Raw genomic sequence first — 16,189 nt, forward strand, 5'->3', positions numbered from 1 at the left:
GCCTAATCTTGGGAGTTGATAGGCTTGAAGTCATAAACAGCGCAATGCTTGAAGCATTGCGAAGAACAGGTAGTCAGCCTGCAACGCAGTCTCCTCGTGGAGTGCAATGTAATTGGCCATGATCGGTGTCCAAAAATACCGATTACCGATTGTTATGAAAACCTTGAAATCGGCCCTAATTAATCAGCCATTCCGATTAATCGGTCGACCTCTAGTTGCGTTTATATTTTTGTTCAGTGGAAGATGAAATCGTCCAGCCTATTACAAACGAAATATGTTTCTATTTTTTTTGTGCATCTCTGAGCGATGTTCTATCGATTCTCATGGTCATGTAATGTTTTGAGTTTTAGTTAGTTTTTCGGGATACTGAGATGGAATGAGCTTTAGTTTGTATTTCAGGATACTAAGATGGAATGAGCTCTGGTTTGTATTTCAGGATACTAAGATGGAATGAGCTTTAGTTTGTTTTTCAGGATACTGAGATGGAATGAGCTTTAGTTTGTTTTTCAGGATACTGAGATGGAATGAGCTTTAGTTTGTTTTTCAGGATACTGAGATGGAATGAGCTTTAGTTTGTTTTTCAGGATACTGAGATGGAATGAGCTTTAGTTTGTTTTTCAGGATACTGAGATGGAATGAGCTTTAGTTTGTTTTTCAGGATACTGAGATGGAATGAGCTTTAGTTTGTATTTTTGTATTAGTTTGTATTAGTATCAGGGTGCACTCTGGGATGTAGTTTCAGGGTGTACTCTGTGGTGTGGTATCAGGGTGTACTCTGGGGTGTAGTATCAGGGTGTACTCTGGGGTGTAGTATCAGGGTGTACTCTGTGGTGTAGTATCAGAGTGTACTCTGGGATGTAGTATCAGAGTGTACTCTGGGGTGTAGTATCAGGGTGTACTCTGGGGTGTAGTATCAGGGTGTACTCTGGGGTGTAGTATCAGGGTGTACTCTGGGGTGTAGTATCAGGGTGTACTCTGGGGTGTGGTATCAGGGTGTACTCTGGGGTGTAGTATCAGGGTGTACTCTGGGGTGTAGTATCAGGGTGTACTCTGTGGTGTAGTATCAGGGTGTACTCTGGGGTGTAGTATCAGGGTGTACTCTGGGGTGTAGTATCAGGGTGTACTCTGTGGTGTAGTATCAGGGTGTACTCTGGGATGTAGTATCAGAGTGTACTCTGGGATCTTCTTTCATAGCTGGACTCATCTGTGTGTTATGCTCTTCTATCTCTTCTAATCTCTGTTTTGATTTCAAAGTGCATTGTCAGTTTCCCTGTGAATGGCTACATGACTGACCAGTTGGTTTGTGTAATGTGTGTGCCCTGCGTTTCCCTATAGGGTCGTCTGTTGAATCTGAGCTGTTCCACAGTCCCCACGTTTGTTCTGTCCATCACAGCTACTACTCAGGTGAGGCATCTAGTTTGTTTAGATGACAGTCGTGTCAAAAACACACAGAAAAACTATTTATTTTCTATTCCTAAAAATATGAATTTAGTTTTTTTATGTCTTTTTTTTTTAATGCTCGTCATATAAACTTAGACAATAGTCTGTACCAATAATATCTAAGCACCCCTAAAATGAATGTGAAAATGCTGAGGTGTTTTTTTTTTACTAGTCATACTTGTTGCTTTAGAGGTTTGCTGAAGACAAGACTTGGGTTAGGATATCTCCTGCTCTCCTGTTGTTCTGCTGTTACCTGAGCTTTGTGAGAATGGGATGTTGGCAGCGTTGAGACTCTGTGGTGGTCTGTGTCTCTCCGCAGGCCCTGGCTCTGATTGAGCTGTTCAATGCTCCCGAGGGACGCTACAAACAGGACGTCTATCTGCTGCCTAAGAAAATGGGTAAGACCTGGGCCTGTCCGTAATGGCACCCTATATTCCCTTTTATAGTGCATTACTTTGGACCAGGCCATAGGGCTCTGGTCAAAGTTAGTGCACTATGTAGGGAATAGGGTGCCATAGGGCTCTGGTCAAAGTTAGTGCACTATGTAGGGAATAGGGTGCCATAGGGCTCTGGTCAAAGTTAGTGCACTATGTAGGGAATAGGGTGCCATAGGGCTCTGGTCAAAGTTAGTGCACTATGTAGGGAATAGGGTGCCATAGGGCTCTGGTCAAAGTTAGTGCACTATGTAGGGAATAGGGTGCCATAGGGCTCTGGTCAAAGTTAGTTCACTATGTAGGGAATAGGGTGGCATTGGAGGAGCAGACCATTGATCTGCATACATACAAGTAGTCTCTGACTGAGCCTTATTGGTGAAAATGTTAATGAATTCATGTGATAAATGTGTACACACAGGTTTCAATGGGCAGTTTGTTGTAATGTGGCTCGACGTCGCCACCTAGTGTTTTGTTTTTACCACGACGCTCCATTTCCCTAACAAGTATGTGTGGGTTGTAAGTAGTGAACTACAAAAGAGGCGTTCCTCTTCACAATCCACCTGTGTCTTCCATCCAGATGAGTACGTGGCCAGCTTGCACATGCCCAACTTTGACGCCCACCTGACAGAGCTGTCTGACGAGCAGGCCAAATACATGGGCCTGAACAAGAATGGACCCTTCAAACCCAACTACTACAGGTACTGAGACTTGTCTTTTCTCTATCTGATTGTCTCCCTATTGGAACATTTAAGTGAGCCTTGTCCGAACCAGAACTGTCCATATCTCCTGTTACAGGACATCTGGTCGAAGGGCCTTGAGAGTCTTTGGTATGACTAGACTGGGGATCAACTCTGCGATAGGGTTGGAGTGAGGACCACTATCAAATGTCAAGCTAAACAATTAGCCTAGGCTACAAACTAAGGAATACAAATACATCTAAAAGTGCAATAAGAAATTCTAAATGCAAAATGTCTAAAACCAAGTCAGCAAGAAAACAAAAAACAAAACAAGTATTCTCTCATCAAATATTTTGAGGTAATATTACCGGTTTCCACGGTAATGACTCTGATGAGGTTGTCTGTATTTCAGTGAGTGTGGTGATGGGTGTTGGGGAAAACAGTCCAGAAGGATGATCTGGGGTTTGAGTTTTAGATGTGGGTTAGTAAGTGGTACTAACTAGTTCTGGAAAATCATACACTCATGGAACTGCAACACGCGAAAAAATGACATGGCCATGGTCCTGTATTACACTGATATTATGTAGACAAAATTCAATCAAACTCTAGTCACATGATTGTTTTTTAATGAAATCATACCTACTGTCTATGTCTCCAAGGTATTAATGGAAATGGACAACGTGGTGACCGGCAAGCAACAACATATGGAATAAGTGAATATAAATATCTCTATTTTATTTGATAAGTTGCTACAAAAGGGAAGAATAATAATAATTTTGCTTTTACTGAATGTAAATGTTATTATTAACATTGTCACGCATAATAATATTGATTATATCTAACTTGTCTGTCAGGTGCATGAATCTAACCATGTATATCAAACAGCAGAGACCAAGTACATGTTCCAAATGGCACCCTATTTCATTTGTAGTGCACTACTTTTGACCAGAGCCTATGGGTAGTAGTGCACTACATAGGGAATAGGGTGCCATTTGGGACTTGGCTCCAAGAGAAGTAACCATTTAAAAATGTTAGTCATATAATTTTAGTCTGCTGGCTATGCTTTAATCTCTTGAGGTATCAATTTAGTCACAATCACAATGTTCATTAATGTCAATATGTCACTGTTACTGTGTACACACACACACACTGACATTTTAAATGAAGTACATTCCATGAGCCAGACTTGTGTTTGTGATCCTAACTGGGCTGTTTTAATGTCTGGTGAAGCATTGAAGAAGCTACGTGTCATTAAAGCTGAGAGTCGATGTGTCTTCACAGCCACTTGCTATCAGTTCATCTCAATGTTAAGTTTCATTCGTGGCTATTTGTTACGTTTGAAATTATTCTCTATTTTATAGATTTAAAAGCACTGTTTGTCCACGTTGATTTGTAAAGTCTCTCATAGAAACTGTTCTGCTGTCGCTAAATGGTTCTGTTGATTTTTAAGTCGTATGTTGACAGACATGCCTTGTGGTGATTTCTGCTTTCACTTGCTTATGTTGATCATCTAAATGATTTATACTTGTGATTGTTGTAACTGGATGTATGATATAGCAGCAATAAGCTCATCCTATAATTAATAAACAGAAATATATGTTTATAATTTGTTTGTAGAATTTATTTGTGTGTGTGTGTGTGTGTGTGTGTGTGTGTGTGTGTGCATTGGCAATTTTAGCATGTACATTTTTTGGGCAAAAAAGAATAGGGGGATGCATGCCAGCAAAGCCATATATTTTATTTGAGCTAAAACATGTGGGGCTATAAACCGCTGGGGCTCTACCACTGTGTGTGTCAGAGAGAAGCACCCATTTCCAGTGTTACATTCTTACCTTTTCATTCTTACAGCGAGGTCCACGTCTAAAACGACTTTTCATGTTCATAAATGCTCTTTCGCTCACTTTCCCGAACCTGTTGCCTATTGCCTTTTCAAAACGGTCCAGAATGTTAACTCTCCGCCCTGTGTTCAGCTCTACTGGTGTGGTGTCGGGTTGCCTCCAGAGCGTCGCAACGACTGCAGTAACTCATATTAGCGGCTGTATCACAGACGTGTCACAGAAGAGGTGTGATCATTCTAGAAAGCTGTTTTTATGTATATAAGCCATGGATCTCTCTCAGTTGAGGTATATCTTTTTGGAATAACCACACGACTCAAGAGCAAAGACCCGAGCAGGGGGGCGGAAACCACTCAGGGCTCAAAACGAGGTCCTTCAATATATCGAAGAGAAGAACCAAAGCTGTCTACCGTTGTAAGTTATAATGTTGACGCTGACGGACAGTTCGTAGACCATGCCTATACAGTTACCTTAAATGGATTGGTTATTGGTTCTTCTGACTATATACAGGGAGAGAAAAAAACAATTACACCTCTAGACATCTCAGTTGAGTGTAAATGACCCGAATCATATCATAAAGTATAAATGTCATAATAATAATAACAGTAAGACCTTTCATAAAATACAGAAAATATTAAATCATGATAATAAAATGTCGTTCTTAATCTTACTCATGCAGGAACTCAAACAACAACAACAAAATGAACCAAGATGTCTTCAGCAAAGGGAGTATCCATTGGCATTGATCTGGGCCCCACCTACTCCTGTGTGGGGGTGTTCCAGCATGGCAAGGTGGAGATCATCGCCAACGACCAGGGAAACAGAACAACCCCCAGCTACGTGGCCTTCGCCGACACAGAGAGACTCATTGGAGACGCAGCAAAGAACCAGGTAGGTCCCACTTTGGAAAGTCTGTCTGTCTAATCTTGTAGATGAATGTATTTTGTTTTCAAAAAATAAATGTATATTTAAATTATTTCACTGCAGGTGGCCATGAACCCCACTAACACTGTGTTCGACGCCAAACGCCTGATTGGCAGGAAGTTTGACGACCAGATTGTTAAGTCAGACATGAAGCCGTGGCCCTTCAAGGTGATTTAAAATAGTATTTTTTGTTTTTGTTTTGAAAAATACAAGCTCAAATGTAACAGAAAAATCACAAACAAATAAACACAAAAACACGTACAGTGTACATAGATACGGGGTTACATAGGTACGGGGTTACATAGGTACGGGGTTACATAGGTACGGGGTTACATAGATACGGGGTTACATAGATACGGGGTTACATAGATACGGGGTTACATAGATACGGGGTTACATAGGTACGGGGTTACATAGGTACGGGGTTACATAGATACGGGGTTACATAGGTACGGGGTTACATAGGTACGGGGTTACATAGATACGGGGTTACATAGATACGGGGTTACATAGATACGGGGTTACATAGGTACGGGTTTACATAGGTACGGGGTTACATAGGTACGGGGTTACATAGATACGGGGTTACATAGATACGGGGTTACATAGGTACGGGGTTACATAGGTACGGGGTTACATAGGTACGGGGTTACATAGATACGGGGTTACATAGATACGGGGTTACATAGATACGGGGTTACATAGGTACGGGGTTACATAGGTACGGGGTTACATAGGTACGGGGTTACATAGGTACGGGGTTACATAGGTACGGGGTTACATAGGTACGGGGTTACATAGATACGGGGTTACATAGGTACGGGGTTACATAGGTACGGGGTTACATAGGTACGGGGTTACATAGGTACGGGGTTACATAGGTACGGGGTTACATAGGTACGGGGTTACATAGATACGGGGTTACATAGGTACGGGGTTACATAGGTACGGGGTTACATAGATACGGGGTTACATAGATACGGGGTTACATAGATACGGGGTTACATAGGTACGGGGTTACATAGGTACGGGGTTACATAGGTACGGGGTTACATAGATACGGGGTTACATAGATACGGGGTTACATAGATACGGGGTTACATAGGTACGGGGTTACATAGGTACGGGGTTACATAGATACGGGGTTACATAGGTACGGGGTTACATAGGTACGGGGTTACATAGATACGGGGTTACATAGATACGGGGTTACATAGGTACGGGTTTACATAGGTACGGGGTTACATAGGTACGGGGTTACATAGATACGGGGTTACATAGGTACGGGGTTACATAGGTACGGGGTTACATAGGTACGGGGTTACATAGGTACGGGGTTACATAGGTACGGGGTTACATAGATACGGGGTTACATAGATACGGGGTTACATAGGTACGGGGTTACATAGGTACGGGGTTACATAGGTACGGGGTTACATAGGTACGGGGTTACATAGATACGGGGTTACATAGGTACGGGGTTACATAGGTACGGGGTTACATAGATACGGGGTTACATAGATACGGGGTTACATAGATACGGGGTTACATAGGTACGGGGTTACATAGGTACGGGGTTACATAGATACGGGGTTACATAGATACGGGGTTACATAGGTACGGGGTTACATAGGTACGGGGTTACATAGGTACGGGGTTACATAGGTACGGGGTTACATAGGTACGGGGTTACATAGATACGGGGTTACATAGATACGGGGTTACATAGATACGGGGTTACATAGGTACGGGGTTACATAGGTACGGGGTTACATAGGTACGGGGTTACATAGATACGGGGTTACATAGGTACGGGGTTACATAGGTACGGGGTTACATAGGTACGGGGTTACATAGATACGGGGTTACATAGATACGGGGTTACATAGGTACGGGGTTACATAGATACGGGGTTACATAGGTACGGGGTTACATAGGTACGGGGTTACATAGGTACGGGGTTACATAGGTACGGGGTTACATAGATACGGGGTTACATAGATACGGGGTTACATAGGTACGGGGTTACATAGATACGGGGTTACATAGATACAGGGTTACATAGATACGGGGTTACATAGATACGGGGTTACATAGGTACGGGGTTACATAGATACGGGGTTACATAGATACATACATACATACAAGGTTACATACATACATACATACATACATACATACATACATACATACATACATACATACATACATACATACATACATACATACATACAGAGTACATACACTAAAAGACGTGAAAAGCTTGAGTATATCAATAGACTTCATGACCTTGTTGTTCTCACTCTTCTAGGTGATCAGCGACGGTGGAAAGCCCAGAGTCCAGGTGGAGTACAAGGGAGAGACCAAGGCCTTCTACCCCGAAGAGATCTCCTCAATGGTCCTCGTCAAGATGAAGGAGATTGCTGAGGACTACCTGGGCCAGAAGGTGTCCAATGCAGTCATCACAGTCCCAGCCTACTTCAACGACTCCCAGAGGCAGGCTACTAAAGACGCTGGGGTGATCTCTGGACTGAACGTCCTGAGGATCATCAATGAGCCCACGGCGGCGGCTATCGCCTATGGCCTGGACAAAGGCCAGAGAGGGGAGCGCAATGTTCTCATCTTTGATCTCGGCGGAGGCACCTTTGACGTCTCCATCCTGACCATCGAGGACGGGATATTCGAGGTGAAGGCCACAGCTGGGGACACTCACCTGGGAGGGGAGGATTTTGACAACCGCCTGGTCAACCACTTTGTGGAGGAGTTCAAGAGGAAGAACAAGAAGGACATCAGCCAGAACAAGAGGGCAGTGAGAAGGCTGAGGACAGCCTGTGAGAGGGCCAAGAGAACTCTCTCCTCCAGTTCCCAGGCCAGCATCGAGATCGACTCCCTCTTCGAAGGCATGGACTTCTACACCTCCATTACCAGGGCTCGGTTTGAAGAACTCAACTCGGAGCTCTTCAGGGGAACCCTGGACCCGGTCGAGAAGGCCCTGAAAGACGCTAAGATGGACAAGGCTCAGGTCCACGAGATAGTCCTGGTCGGTGGCTCCACTCGAATCCCTAAGATTCAGAAGCTCCTGCAGGACTTCTTTAATGGAAGGGAACTCAACAAGAGCATCAACCCAGATGAAGCGGTGGCATATGGCGCTGCCGTCCAGGCGGCCATCTTGATGGGCGACACCTCTAAGAATGTCCAGGACCTTCTCCTCCTTGACGTGGCTCCTCTGTCCCTGGGCATCGAGACGGCTGGAGGGGTCATGACCGCCCTGATCAAACGTAACACCACCATCCCCACCAAGCAGACCCAGATCTTCTCCACCTATGCTGACAACCAGCCAGATGTGCTCGTCCAGGTGTACGAGGGAGAGAGAGCCATGACCAAGGACAATAATCTGCTGGGAAAGTTTGAGCTCACGGGTATCCCTCCCGCTCCGAGAGGAATTCCACAATTCGAGGTGACCTTCGACATCGACGCTAACGGCATCCTGAACGTGTCGGCGGTGGATAAAAGTACAGGCAAGGAGAACAAGATCACCATCACCAACGACAAGGGGCGACTCAGTAAAGAAGACATAGAGAGGATGGTGCAGGACGCAGACAAATACAAAGCTGAGGACGATGCCCAGAGGGAGAAGATAGCAGCCAAGAACGGGTTGGAGTCCTACACATTCAACATGAAGAGTAGTGTAGAAGATCCAAACCTGGCAGGGAAGATCAACGAGGATGACAAGAAGAAGGTTGTTGAGAAGTGCAACCAAACGATCTCCTGGTTGGAGAACAACCAGATGGCTGAGAAAGAGGAGTTTGAATACCAACAGAAGGAGCTGGAGAGAGTGTGTAACCCAATCGTATCCAAGCTCTACCAGGGGACGGGAGGGGCTAGTCCAATGGGGAGTTGTGGCAGCCAGGCTGGGGGCGGTGCTAGCTCTCAGGGCCCTACCATTGAAGAGGTGGACTAAATAATCAATCAGTAAATCAATTGCCGATCAATGGATCAATCACTAAAGAGGCCTCATAAGCTAATGGTGCTTCTAATATAGGTACTGTTTGTCAGCTAGCTCAACTTTCATGTACATAGATTTGCTGTCACTACAAGTGCACTTTATTTTTTGTGTCAAATTTTCAATCCTAAACTGTTTGCAGAAATTCATTAAATGGTAATTACGTGCATCAAAATTATGAGTGCAACATTTATTTCTTATTTATTTGTTATTTATTTGACCACTAAGTGAAATGCCATGCCCAGTTGTTTTTGTATCATTCTTCTCACGTACACTCTCTCACAATACAACCACAGTTCAGATAAATGTTTTTTTGAAAATAAATCCTTTGTAATTATATTACCATTCAAATGTTTAAAAAAAATACAAATACTATACTCAAGTTTATACTCAAGTAATAATCGTGTTTATAAACAATGTACTCTACAACAGTAGAGTGATTGACATTGACATTCAAACCAAACTTGATTATGTATGTTTCGATGGATTATTCACTCTATATTCAAGTGAACATAAATACGTCCCAAATGGCACCCTATTCCCTAATAGTGCACTACTTTAGACCAGAGCCCTGTGGCACCCTATTCCCTAATAGTGCACTACTTTAGACCAGAGCCCTATGGAACCCTATTCCCTAATAGTGCACTACTTTAGACCAGAGCCCTATAGAACCCTATTCCCCATATAGTGCACTACTTTTGACCAGTGCCCATAGGGTAGTGGACTAAGTAGTGGACTATGTAGGGAAATAGGGTTTCATTCAATTATGTGTTCAATTAAACCCATAACAGTTTAAATGATTGGTTTCTTTAGTTTATTTTCAAGATGTTATGCATCAATATGTACACTAGATGGCAGAGTTAGGCAAGCAAAGAAACTCATTATTTCAAAATAGGTTATTTTGAACCTGTTCACCTGTTGAAGCCAACTTGTCTTGCGTAATAAATATGAATATGCTAATATGCTCATCAGAATACTCTCTACAAGTGTAAACACTAAGCAGCCTATGTGAGCAGAATTTAATAAAATTTTACTCTGGGTCTGAAAATGAAACACATCACAAGATGGGGGATGACATGAAAGTATTACGAAGCTGAACAAAAAATATGAACACAACATGCAACAATTTCAAAGATTTTGCTGAGTTACAGTTCATATAAGGAAATCAGTCAATTGAAATAAATAATCTATAGATTTCACCTGACTGGGAATACAGATCTGGGAATATCTGTTGGTCACAGATACCTTAAACAAAAAGGTAGGGAGGTGGATCAGAAAACCAGTCAGTATCTGGTGTGACCATTTGCCTCATGCAGCGTGACATTTCCTTTGCATAGAGTTGTTCAGGCTGTTGATTGGTGGCCTGTGGAATGTTGTTCCTCTCCTCTTCAATGGCTGTGCGAAGTTGCTGAATATTGGCGGGAACTGGAACACGCTGTCGTACACGTCGATCCAGAGCATCTAAATGGGTGACATGTCATCTTAAACATTCTAAATGGGTGACATGTCATCTTAAACATTCTAAATGGGTGACATGTCATCTTAAACATTTTAAATGGGTGACATGTCATCTTAAACATTCTAAATGGGTGACATGTCATCTTAAACATTCTAAATGGGTGACATGTCATCTTAAACATTCTAAATGGGTGACATGTCATCTTAAACATTTTAAATGGGTGACATGTCATCTTAAACATTCTAAATGGGTGACATGTCATCTTAAACATTCTAAATGGGTGACATGTCATCTTAAACATTCTAAATGGGTGACATGTCATCTTAAACATTCTAAATGGGTGACATGTCATCTTAAACATTCTAAATGGGTGACATGTCATCTTAAACATTCTAAATGGGTGACATGTCTGGTGAGTATGCAGGCCATGGAAGAATGGGGATATTTTTACCTTCCAGTAATTGTGAAACATGGATCGCCCACATGACTCAATACACGCTGTCTGCCCGGTACAGTTGAAACTGTGATTCCTCCAGTGGCCATCGAAGGTGAGCATTTTTATTTTTTTTAACATTTATTTTACTAGAACAAATTCTTATTTTCAATGACGGCCTAGGAACAGTGGGTTAACTGGTCTAGGAACAGTGGGTTAACTGGTCTAGGAACAGTGGGTTAACTGCCTTGTTCAGGGGCAGAACGACAGATTTGTAACCTTGTCAGCTCGGGGATTTGAACTTGCAACCTTTTGGCTCTAACCACTAGGCTACCCTGCTGCCCCAGGGTTGCCTAGTGACCACTAAAGTCCATTACGACACAGAACTGCAGTCAGGTCACGACCCCAGTGAGGACAACGAGCACGCAGACGAGCTTCCCTGAGACGGTTTCTGACCGTTTGTGCAGAAATTCTTCGGTTGTGCAAACCCACAGTTTCATCAGTTGTCCAGTCGGCTGGTTGCAGACGGTGAAGAAGCCAGATGGGGGAGGTCCTGGACTGGCGTGGTTACACTTGGTTTGTGATTGTGATGCCAGTTGGACATACTGACAAAATCTCAAAAACTATGTTCGAGGTGGCTTATGCTAGAGCAATGCATATTCCGTCTGTCAACAGTTGTGGTGAACAGTCATCATGCCAATTGCACGCTCCCTCAAAAACTTGAGACATCTGTGGCATTGTGTTGTGTGACAAAACTGCACATTTTAGTGGCCATTTATTGTCCCCGGCACAAGGTGCACTTGTGTAATGATCGTGCTGTTTAAACAGCTTATTGATATGCCGCACCTGCCAGGTAGATGGATTATCTTGGCAAAGGAGAAACTCACTAAAAGAGATGTAAACCAATTTGAGAGAAATAAGCTTTTGGTGGAATGGAACTATTCTGGGCTGTTTTATTTTTTTAAAATGTAACCTGTATTTAAGGAAGCAGCAAACTTTGTGGAAATTAATATTTGCGTCATTCTGAAAACTTTTGGCCACGGCTGTGTACATATATATATTTTTTAACCTTTACTAGGCAAGTCAGTTAAGAACAAATTCTTATTTTCAATGATGGCCTAGGAACAGGTGGGTTAACTGCCTGTTCAGGGGCAGAACGACAGATTTGTACTTTGTCAGCTCGGGGGTTTGAACTTGCAACCTTCCGGTTACTAGTCCAACGCTCTAACCACTAGGCTACCCTGGGACTCACACTTCACGTGTTGCGTTTATATATATTTTTTTGTTCAGTGTACACACTTATTTCCAAAGTGGTCTTATATGGTCTTAAAGTTATTCTATCCCCATGCAATTGTTGTTTTTCTTCTTCATTCAGCAGTTAAGTAGATACAAGGATAACTTGGTGGTAATGCATTTATGTCAAATCCACCTCCTCAAATGAAGGAGACGTATCTTAGTGAAAGAGCATCAGTGCGAGGAAGAGAAACATTCAAGAGTGAAGTACAGGCATCGCATCATATTCCCTCCCGATTGCAAGAGCACGTGTGTTACGACAAGGAGAAGTTAAAGCTCCTCTTGCACAACATCACTTTTTAATAAGATAGAAGAAAAATAATTGTTGATAATATAGAAAATACAATCACGATGCTCCGATTTTCTAATGATGTTGTTATGAAGAGGTGATCCATGGGTAATAACGACTGTTACTTCTTGACCATATCTCAAAGGACTTGTATAAGTGCTGATCGGCACCTTGGTAGCAACACATGAGGGAGGAATTTATAGAGACAATGACGTGTAGTTTGAAATACACCTGCTGTATTACAGCAAAGGAAGCTGCCCATCTTTCAACTCATATAATTTCATTTTTATAGAGGTGTTTGTGTGTGTGTGAATTCATTGTTTAGCTATCCTAATTGAGTCTCTCTCTATATATAATGAGGTGTACCCCTGATGTGTCCTCAGCCTACATTGCACAGCGCACCTAACAAGTTGCTGACACAGGCCTGCATGAATCTACAGATGGGGATATTTTATTAAACATTAAATTAAATTAAAGGGAGTGCCATAGAATAATATCTCCTTCAAATGACTCTTCAGCGCAAAAAGGGTTAATTTATTGGGGCTGTTGCACGCCCCAGGCAGCCTGCAGGATGTGTTGGTTGTGTCGTCTCTGACTGACTATGGTGAGGCTGAGGGAGGAGGAGGAGGGAGTATACTTCTGGTTGGAGAAGCAAAAGATCCTGAACCTTCCTGAAAAACAACCTCACACAATCTCACGCGCCTCTCTCCCTCGAGGACGACATTGTCGCAAATTGATGGAATATTCCAAGCTCGTTTATCCATTTGGATCATAGGGGTCAACTTTCATGTTAAAGAAACTTGTTCGATTTCTTTTTTTTTTTTTGGAGGGTGGGGACTCAGATGGATTTCGTGACTAAGGTGAGGACCTTGGGTTATTGCTTTTAAGCGGCTCCAATCACTTGACAACATTCACATAGAAATAGCAGCTCTCCAAATTTGCACAATTTATAGATTCGATGTAGAATACAAAACTCCCAATATTCCATCATTTGAAACTCTCGTTTAAGGTCGCGAAGTAGGTATCCTACTTATTGAAGCTACAACATTTGCTTATTTATAGACATTAGGCTATAAATAATTTATATTAATACACAAATATTTTGTGAACAAAAACCCGCCAATCCCAGATTTATATAGATATTTTGAGATTGCGAACATTATTTAGGGGAGGTATTTATCGCAGGTGGTTTTTATTCAAGGCCACTCTGTCTGCCGCTCGCATTGGACTTGTTGAAGCAGAGAACCAACTGTCGACGGGACGAATAGTTGGATAAATGAGTCGTATCACAAGGACTGACATGAGAACGAACTCTGAACCGTCACCGTGTAGTTGCTTCAGGGGTATATAATAAAGGATAAACACAAACCAAAGGAATAACCAACCGCATATTCATCTAAATCTATGATCAGCTCGGTGTGTGTTTCGTCTTACCGAGGACGAAAGTCAGGTAACAAACCTCCGTCCAAGACATGTCTGAAGGAAGAGATGACCAGGGGGGAGGACTCGGAGAAAATTGTTATCAATGTTGGTGGCACAAGACACGAAACTTACAAGAGCACACTTAGGACCCTACCGGGGACACGCCTGGCCTGGTTAGCCGACCCGCCAGAGACAAACACAAACAAGGAATCCCTCCCCGTAGGACACATATCGCCAACTACAAACGAGTTATTTTTCGACAGGCACCCTGGTATATTTGCTTATGTGTTGAACTATTATAGAACTGGCAAGCTTCATTGCCCCGCCGATGTCTGCGGGCCTCTTTTTGAAGAGGAGTTGGCGTTTTGGGGGATAGATGAGACCGACGTGGAGCCGTGTTGCTGGATGACATACCGGCAGCATCGGGACGCAGAGGAGGCACTGGACATATTCGAACCACCGGACCCAGATGACACGGACGATGAACTACCCAGACGGTTCGGCATTGAGGACTGCCCGGAAAGATCGAGGGGATGCTGCGAAGTTTGTCAACCAAAGATATGGGCACTCTTTGAGGACCCCTACTCATCCAGGGCTGCAAGAGTAAGTGTACATTTATTTTTGTTTTGCATAATAAACCATGCTTATAAACCAGGGTCGCTACAATACTTTTGTAATTTGTAGGAATAGGCGTCCTGTTCACAAACTCCCACAGTTAATATTTAGAATAATGCAAAGCAATCAACAGGTGTTGTAGAGAGCGTGTCCGCCGACGCGCCACCGACAATCAACAGGTGTGTGTGTCTGTTCTGTCAGTTGCATCTGGCTGCTGTGGAACACCAAACAAAACTAGCCGCTAGCAGGAAATAATGCGCTGGTGTGGAAATAGCATCGTACGAGAATGATGTTGTGTCACTAAATTCAATGCCATATTATTTTCCTGGGGTCGTTTAATTAAGATAGGGGTTATACATATCAAATCTAATTTTTATTGGTCACATACACGTATTTAGCAGATGTTATGTTGCTCTACAGGTTACCATTAATGAAGTGAGGATTCTATGACGAGAATGCAATCTCTGGCATTATGTACTACTACTACAGTATATATAAAACACACTAAAGTAAACAATTCAAGTCCAATGCAGACCTTGAAGTCTTATAGGCCTATTTTCATGTTCACCTATGACTGTCCCTATGACTGTCCCTGTGACTGCCCCTATGACTGTCCCTGTGACTGTCCCTATGACTGTCCCTATGACTGTCCCTGTGACTGTCCCTATGACTGTCCCTGTGACTGTCCCTGTGACTGCCCCTATGACTGCCCCTATGACTGTCCCTATGACTGTCCCTATGACTGTCCCTGTGACTGTCCCTGTGACTGTCCATATGACTGTCCCTGTGACTGTCCCTATGACTGTCCCTGTCCCTATGACTGTCCCTATGACTGTCCCTATGACTGTCCCTGTGACTGCCCCTGTGACTGTCCATGTGACTGTCCATGTGACTGTCCCTATGACTGTCCCTATGACTGTCCCTATGACTGCCCCTGTGACTGTCCATGTGACTGCCCCTGTGACTGTCCATGTGACTGCCCCTATGACTGTCCCTATGACTGCCCCTGTGACTGTCACTATGACTGCCCCTGTGACTGTCCATGTGACTGCCCCTGTGACTGTCCATGTGACTGCCCCTGTGACTGTCCATGTGACTGCCCCTGTGACTGTCCCTGTGACTGTCCCTGTGACTGTCCCTATGACTGTCCCTGTGACTGTCCCTGTCCCTATGACTGTCCCTATGACTGTCCCTGTGACTGTCCCTATGACTGTCCATGTGACTGCCCCTGTGACTGTCCATGTGACTGTCCATGTGACTGTCCCTATGACTGTCCCTATGACTGCCCCTGTGACTGTCCATGTGACTGCCCCTGTGACTGTCCATGTGACTGCCCCTATGACTGTCCCTATGACTGCCCCTGTG

The 16,189-nt window shown here is 43.4% G+C and overlaps 3 protein-coding genes across 5 annotated transcripts in view; all 3 read left to right on the forward strand.

Moving 5' to 3' along the window:
• The window catches only part of LOC115101925 (S-adenosylhomocysteine hydrolase-like protein 1), a 78,795-nt gene extending 74,638 nt beyond the window's left edge, over window positions 1–4,157 (forward strand). The window contains exons 13-16 of one of the 3 annotated variants that reach the window (XM_065005163.1): window positions 1,336–1,404; window positions 1,760–1,838; window positions 2,452–2,572; window positions 2,670–3,188. In XM_065005163.1, coding sequence (XP_064861235.1) covers window positions 1,336–1,404; window positions 1,760–1,838; window positions 2,452–2,572; window positions 2,670–2,745 — 345 coding nt within the window. In that variant the 3' untranslated portion in view covers window positions 2,746–3,188. Of the gene's footprint in view, window positions 1–1,335; window positions 1,405–1,759; window positions 1,839–2,451; window positions 2,580–2,669; window positions 3,189–3,210 lie in introns of those variants that run through there. The other 2 variants (XM_065005164.1, XM_065005165.1) reach the window with 2 other exon arrangements.
• Window positions 4,158–4,266: 109 nt separating this feature from the next.
• hspa1b (heat shock protein family A (Hsp70) member 1B) lies at window positions 4,267–9,482 on the forward strand. Its single transcript, XM_029621374.2, has 4 exons — window positions 4,267–4,800; window positions 5,066–5,277; window positions 5,374–5,478; window positions 7,622–9,482. The coding sequence occupies exons 2-4, from the start codon at window positions 5,098–5,100 to the stop codon at window positions 9,269–9,271; spliced, it is 1,935 nt and encodes a 644-aa protein (XP_029477234.2). The 5' UTR covers window positions 4,267–4,800; window positions 5,066–5,097; the 3' UTR covers window positions 9,272–9,482.
• A 3,952-nt stretch (window positions 9,483–13,434) lies between these two features.
• Window positions 13,435–16,189, forward strand: part of kcnc4 (potassium voltage-gated channel, Shaw-related subfamily, member 4) — a 100,935-nt gene continuing 98,180 nt past the window's right edge. Inside the window, exon 1 of the mRNA XM_065005166.1 lies at window positions 13,435–14,812. Within this exon, the coding sequence (XP_064861238.1) occupies window positions 14,192–14,812 (621 nt within the window). The 5' untranslated portion in view covers window positions 13,435–14,191. The remainder of the gene's footprint in view (window positions 14,813–16,189) is intronic.

Source organism: Oncorhynchus nerka, linkage group LG20 (assembly GCF_034236695.1).
Source record: "Oncorhynchus nerka isolate Pitt River linkage group LG20, Oner_Uvic_2.0, whole genome shotgun sequence".
Lineage (NCBI taxonomy): Eukaryota > Metazoa > Chordata > Actinopteri > Salmoniformes > Salmonidae > Oncorhynchus > Oncorhynchus nerka.

What these genes read in the sequence shown, in the direction of transcription:
- hspa1b (XM_029621374.2), top strand. Translation starts at nt 5,098, where the DNA reads ATGTCTTCAGCAAAGGGAGTATCCATTGGCATTGATCTGGGCCCCACC. An exon ending in GAGACGCAGCAAAGAACCAG is followed by an intron (nt 5,278 to 5,373) that starts GTAGGTCCCACT and finishes ATTTCACTGCAG; the next exon opens with GTGGCCATGAACCCCACTAA. An exon ending in TGAAGCCGTGGCCCTTCAAG is followed by an intron (nt 5,479 to 7,621) that starts GTGATTTAAAAT and finishes TCACTCTTCTAG; the next exon opens with GTGATCAGCGACGGTGGAAA.